Below are 6,548 nucleotides of genomic sequence, written 5' to 3'. Positions count from 1 at the left end.
ATCAAGGTTTAGTGCTTAATTTGTTGAGAATGATAAAAGTATTTTAAGTCCTAAATCACGTCAGGATGATACCAAATCAAACCGACAAACCGTCAAAAACTAAAACAATAAATAAATCAGCAAACCTTTTCTCTACCTAGAAATTAAGAAAGAGGTGTGTCACCTATCAATTTTGTCGGCTTGTCAACTAATATTTATTGCTAATCTAAAACAATGACAGTAAATCACATCCAATCAAAACATATTTAAGTGAAAAATCTTACAATCAATGATCTTGTTGGGCGCATCACATCGCACGGTTCAAATTCTCAGTGGCCCATCCTTGAGTGTAATTATATATTAACTGCAAAAAGCATGAATTGAGCTGTCTACATTCTGGGCATAGATTGCTTAGGAATCAAGTTCTGCTAAAGTATGACAATAGAAGCATCCACATAAGAGACTAAAAATAAAAGAAGAGAGACCTTTTTCTCAAATTCAAATAATAGGAGAGGGAAAGACAACCTGGAGGATTAAAAGAAGTGGCTGATCCTTGAACCCAAAGCCTCAACAATACCTACCACTGTCACCCTTGTCTTTTAAGCAAAAACTCACACCCAAAGCTCTCACCCCATCATTCTTCTTTCTCCACTTTCCCTCAATCCTAATTAAATTATCAATGTACTTCCAGCATCAGTAGCTTAGAGTATCTGAGCTCCACCATATCAAATGGAGTATCAGGTAGGTTCATTCCAGACGCCAGTAAGAATGAGAAGCTCTGCATTGCTAGAAACTTCGTGTGGATATTTACTTCAGGAATTGCAGGCAAGAACTCTTTTTTTATCTTCTTCTTCTTCTTTTTTCCTTTTTTAATCTTTTGTTTTCTATACAAAGTAATGGCTATGAATGTTTCTCATCCCGTGTTCTTTTATCACTAAACCGAAACAGATGATATGGAATGAAGTTGGAGAAGATCAATTTGAAAGAGAGAAGGTTATGCTAGATTTAGAACAGGAATGTCTAGAAGTTTACAGGAAAAAAGTTGATAGCGCAAATGTATCAAGAGCTCGCCTGCACCAGGAGTTGGCAGAAGCCGAGGCTGAATTTACCCATCTTCTTTTGTCCCTTGGTGAACGATCTCTCCCTGGACGGGTACCCCACTCATCAAACCCTTCGCAGTTATAAGCTACTGTAAAAACAACGTATCATAGCATGTATATAATATAGAATTCAAGTATGCATGTGAAAACTAGTCAGGATTTAAGCTCAATTCTGGAATGCTTCAGCCATGTAACTTTTGGAGAAAAGCTATGCAAATTATCAAATACAGTTAAGAAATAACTAGCGGGCTTCTAATTAAAAAGTCTAGCATAATTCAAAAAGAATTCAGAATTTCATTGAATTAGTCACGGTGGGCGATTGGCCACAATCTTCCTTGCCATCTTAAGGAATGACCCAATAAGATGGCGTGATCATTTTGTCATGGCTGACTTCCAGCCAGGGATATGCTTCTTTAGGTGAGCCTATCAACTTGTGACTATTATGATGAGAGTGGTATATTCATATACTAAGAAGCTACTCCTCTTGATACAGGAAACTCTCAATTCAAATATACTCACTTGCACTTTGTCTAAACAGCCAGAAAAAATGACTGGAACACTGAAAGAGCAGCTAGACTCAATCACCCCAGCTTTGCGGGAGATGCGGTTGAGGAAAGACGATAGGGTGAAAAAATACCGAGCTGTGCAAGGACAGATTCAGAAAATTTCTGCAGAAATAGCAGGTCAACCAGAGTACAATGATTCATCAATGGCCACAGTGAACGAGAATGACCTTTCATTAAAGAAACTAGAGGAGTATCAGGTTGACCTACAAAGACTCCATAATGAGAAGGTACCTAAAGAGTAATTAAGAAATTGTTTTGTAGACAATGATCGCATCATTCTTCAGATCAATTGGTTTCCAATTATCTTTACTCTTTTATTTACTTTGAAGAATGAAAGGCTCCAAAGAGTGGAAAAATACATAGACAAAGTCCACAACTTGTCTGCAATACTGGGGATGGATTCCTCGATGATCATCACCAAGGTTCACCCCAGCCTAAACGAATTGTCTGGAATGTCAAAAAATATAAGTGACAGTATTTTGGCTAAACTCAATAGCACAGTGGAGTCTCTGGAGGAAGAAAAGCAAAAGCGGCTTGAGAAGGTAATACTTACTTATGCTGTTGTGCTAGTATTTATTTAAGCATGACTTATCTGCAGGCGCTGCCACCTGCCTTGCAGCAAAACATTTATTTCGAAACCACATCTCAGTAAGTAGTCAGATGTGTACAAAATGACATGTAACTTGAAACATGGTGATGTACAGACAATATTCATGGTGAATTTACATAAATTCAACATCAGTGGTGCTAAGCTCCTTCTGCTTGAACCATTTGTTTTTCCAGTTTCCTTTTCCATACATATATTTTTTTAATTTTGAGTTGCGGTGTGTTGATAGATAAAGTTTCAGTATGATATATTTCTTCAATTTTTTTTGCAGATATGCCAGCTTGGTAGAGCATTGACAAACTTGTGGAATCTTATGGACACACCCTCCAGTGATCGTCAATTGTTTTCTCATGTTACTGATTTATTATCAGTCTCATCTGCAGAAGTATCAAATCCAGAGACCCTTACTCCAATCATAATCCAGCAGGTCAGTATATAAAGTTTATGACACTAAAAAGTATCAGAAACAATTAGACATAATAATATTGCAAATTGTTTCAAGGCTGAAGCTGAAGTCAAGAGACTGGATCATCTGAAAGCAAGCAAGATGAAAGAGCTATTCCTCAAGAAACAGAATGAGCTGGAGGAGATATGCAACAAGTCACACATGGAGATTCCTTCGCAATCAGAGATGGACAATATAATAAACCTCTTAAACTCTGGTGCGATTCAAAAACAAGTATTGGTTTTCTAGATCAGTTGTGTTGTTCTTACTTGAAATTAAAGTATCCCACAAACTGTTGTGTTGTTCTTACTTGAAATTAAAGTTCCCACAAACTGACTTGAATATACAAAAGGGGAGATTGACCATGCTGATCTCCTCATGAGCATGGATGAACAGATAACAAGGGCAAAAGAAGAAGCTTCTAGCAGAAAGTCTATAATGGAGAAGGTGGAAAGGTGGATGATGGCACGTGATGAGGAGCGCTGGCTAGAAGAATATAATAGGGTAACTGTTCCCATATACATTGGTTTATCTGATTAGTTGCCTCCAACTTTCTACCATATCCATTAGACATTCTTTAATCCCAGTATGCTTTCAGGATGAGAATCGATACTCAGTCAGCAGAGGTGCTCACAAGAACCTGAGACGTGCAGAACGCGCCAGAATAACAGCCAACAAAATCCCAGGTGATATTAAGAAGGGCTTCTTTATGTTATATTATCATACCCAATGGGAAGCGAGAAGTTTTCAAAGGCCTAAGTGCATTGACCTAACCATCTCAAAAATTTAAAAAGTTTTCAAGGTGCATAACTAAATTATGCAGATATTGCTGAAACAATGTTCTATGCAATAAGTAGATGAGGTAAATTAGAAAATATCAATGAACTAAAAGTAGAAATCTATACCTTTTGGACAGGCTATGAAAATTTACCTTGAATCCAAAATATTATAGGCTATTACATGAAATTCAAATCATATGGCAGTTCTGAAAATATATATTGACCGTATGGTTTTTCAACAATGGCTCAACTGCAGCTTTGGTAGATTTGCTATTAGCAAAGACTAAGAGCTGGGAAGAAGAAAGAAAGAAAGTTTTCTTGTATGATGAGGTAGATATTCTCTTACTTGTGCTATATTCTGATAAGATATTCTTTCCTATGATCGCATGACATCAACGTGTATATGGGGCTAAAAATATAAATATGAATCGTCATTTTCAATTTTAGTGAAACCACAGAGCAGAGATGTTCAGCTATAGTAAAATTAATAATCAAGTAAAAGTTCAGGAATGGTAAATACTTCGAATCAAATAGAAATCCAACATAATCAGAAAGATTCAGAGGCTCTACTATAATATATATGATTTTTCCATCCACACCAAAGCGGACCAACATTTTTTGGAGATTTTCTCTGGCTGACCCTTTAACTTTTTTCCCTCTTCCAGTCAATAGCACCCCATTAATTACTCTAAATGCCTATACAAACAATGCTCAAACATGCTCAATTGTGTTCATTCTAACTATAGACTGAATTAATACATTCCTATGTTGGCCTTCATATTACAAATCAATCTTGTAAAATCATTGCTCCACATATGGTACCCCAGACGCGGACAGAAAACACAAACAACCAACATTTATTTCGACTTATCTAAAAGAAAAACGAACAAACCACTTTTTTCTTCACCTTGCATCATCTCCAATATTGATTACATAACCAACAATGAAGAGTGCTTAGTATAAACTAAAATTGACCAATAAAAAAATAGGCTTTTAGAGGTCAAGGAAAAGCTGCAATCTTGATGCTTCAAAAGTTCAAAATTAATTGCTTGTCATAATTTCACTTGTTATACAGAAATTTCAAACAGCAAACTCTTTTTATATGTAAACTAAATGAAGTTTGTCAAGAAACATAACAAATTTAAGTCATACCGAAAACTTTGAAAATATTTTGAGTATAGAATTCATTAAATCAGTGGAATCTAACTCCTGGGTCCTTTTAGTGTCTGACCTTTTGAAATTCCCCAAATGTTACAATTTTTGGAGTCCATTTGGTATTATGCATCTCTACAGACTCAATTGGTAAGCCAACTAAACCATTACATTGAAAATGACGCCTTCTACTGTCTAGGTACCACTACTGGCTATGTTGGAAGAGTATAACATGTTAAGGTACGAAAAGGAGGAGGAGAAGCAAAGACAAAGGGTTAGTGTAATGTGACAATGCAATAGCAAGTTCTTGTTTTTTGTTCATTTTGCTAATTGATTCATATATTTTAACAAGCATACATTACATGCTTCTTTCTCTAGTGAAATTCTCCTGCTAAACATTATAAAGGCCTGCATGTCACTGACATTTCACAATAACCAGCATATCCTTACCTACTCTCTTATATGGTCACTTTCACATAGGATAAGAAGAAGGTACAGAGCCAAGTAATAGTTGAGCAAGAAAATATGTTTACATCCAGGCCAGGTACCAGCAACAGGCGTCCCTCAAACAGGAGCTTGAATGGAGGACTTAGTAATGCTATGCCTTTAAACAGAAGGCTTTCTCTGGGTATTCAACACTTGGGATCAAATAGCATTAATTCGGCAACACAAGGCATATCCTTCATAAAGGAAGGAGGGAAGGCACAAGGTGAAAAGATGTTTGCTCGACTGAGCCTTGCTTCTCATCTCAGAGATGAAACAGCTTCAGTGGTGTCAACATTTTCAGGCCCAGTATCTCCTTGAATTTTGAATCGAACTTGTATATCTTCCTGGATGATGAGGCAGAAGAGATTTGAGAAAGTCTCTTGCCTGGAAAAATATAATAAATCCTGAATACAGATAAATTCAGGTTTTCATTTTGGATAGAAATAGCTACATATTATGTATTTCTGCATGAGTTCCCCTGTCTAGGACCTCAGGAGATTTGTCATTCAAATGGCAAATGAAATAAATTTTTGGGTTGTTTTCTCACTCTCACAGATGTACATTTTGCAGTTAGATGTATCAAATAAAATTGGTGTATTTCTAAAGCTATGTCAACCTCTAAATCTTCCCACTCATTAATTGAGAAAACAATCTACCAGACTAAAACTTTATATCCATCTCATTTTGTTTTCTCGGCCTTAAGCAGTCCCCCATTTGAAAATTCTTGAAATATCAAGACACGACAAATACATTCATAATTCACATGCTCAACTTCAGCATCCACATGGTCGACAGTCCTCGCTCCTTTGAATTTCCAAAGACAGTTCAGAAGCTCAGAAGAAAAAAAAAAAAAAAAAAGAAAAAAAAAAAAAAGAAAAAAGGAAGTGGCAGTTCAGAACACAGAATATGAACATTTTTGCTAGTACGTTGGAAAGTGCAGCTTATCAAGGATATATTGAATCTTAAAAAACATTCTTGACGGGTCATGAGTAACAACTTTGACATCAACTCAACAACCAGGTCATAAGAGAAATGTTTAATTTTTTATTAATACTTCCAGTCTATAAAAAGCAATATTGCCACCCCTCTTAGATTTAACATTTCCAGAACATAAGATGTTTTCAGCTCAAATATGGTGATAGAAACCAAAACTAAAACTACTAACGAAGTGCTGAAATTTTAATAAGAATCTCTATTAGTAGCTGCTGGTTTTCATAGGTAGCATATTTGTGCCAAAAAATAATAATAAAACCCAAGGGGATTTAACAAACAGGCGGGCTTTCCAATGCAAAAAACTTCAAAATAAATTTTATGATTATCTATTATTTTACAATTTCCTCTGAAAGCAAATTTGAGAAAGGTTTATTTCCTAGGACCCTTGCAAAAATGTCTTCTATTTTTCCTGCTGAGATATGACGTAACAATCAGCAAATT

General features: G+C 35.8%; 1 protein-coding gene across 2 annotated transcripts; it reads left to right on the top strand.

Moving 5' to 3' along the window:
• The first annotated feature begins 476 nt into the window (after positions 1–476).
• Positions 477–5,729, top strand: LOC133864677 (65-kDa microtubule-associated protein 8). 2 transcript variants are annotated; one of them, XM_062301084.1, is made up of 11 exons: positions 478–804; positions 928–1,131; positions 1,618–1,872; positions 1,975–2,187; positions 2,524–2,679; positions 2,755–2,914; positions 3,050–3,201; positions 3,296–3,383; positions 3,733–3,806; positions 4,828–4,902; positions 5,109–5,729. In XM_062301084.1, exons 1-11 carry the CDS (start codon positions 709–711, stop codon positions 5,430–5,432), a joined length of 1,797 nt encoding a protein of 598 aa, XP_062157068.1. In that variant the 5' UTR covers positions 478–708; the 3' UTR covers positions 5,433–5,729. The 2 variants fall into 2 exon arrangements, with proteins under 2 accessions (XP_062157075.1, XP_062157068.1); XM_062301091.1 differs by lacking the exon at positions 4,828–4,902 and having other exon boundaries at positions 477–804.
• The last annotated feature ends 819 nt before the right edge of the window (positions 5,730–6,548 follow it).

This window comes from Alnus glutinosa, chromosome 1 (genome assembly GCF_958979055.1).
Source record: "Alnus glutinosa chromosome 1, dhAlnGlut1.1, whole genome shotgun sequence".
NCBI lineage: Eukaryota > Viridiplantae > Streptophyta > Magnoliopsida > Fagales > Betulaceae > Alnus > Alnus glutinosa.
Note: the sequence above shows the minus strand (reverse complement) of the source record. Positions and strands in the feature narration are given on the sequence as shown.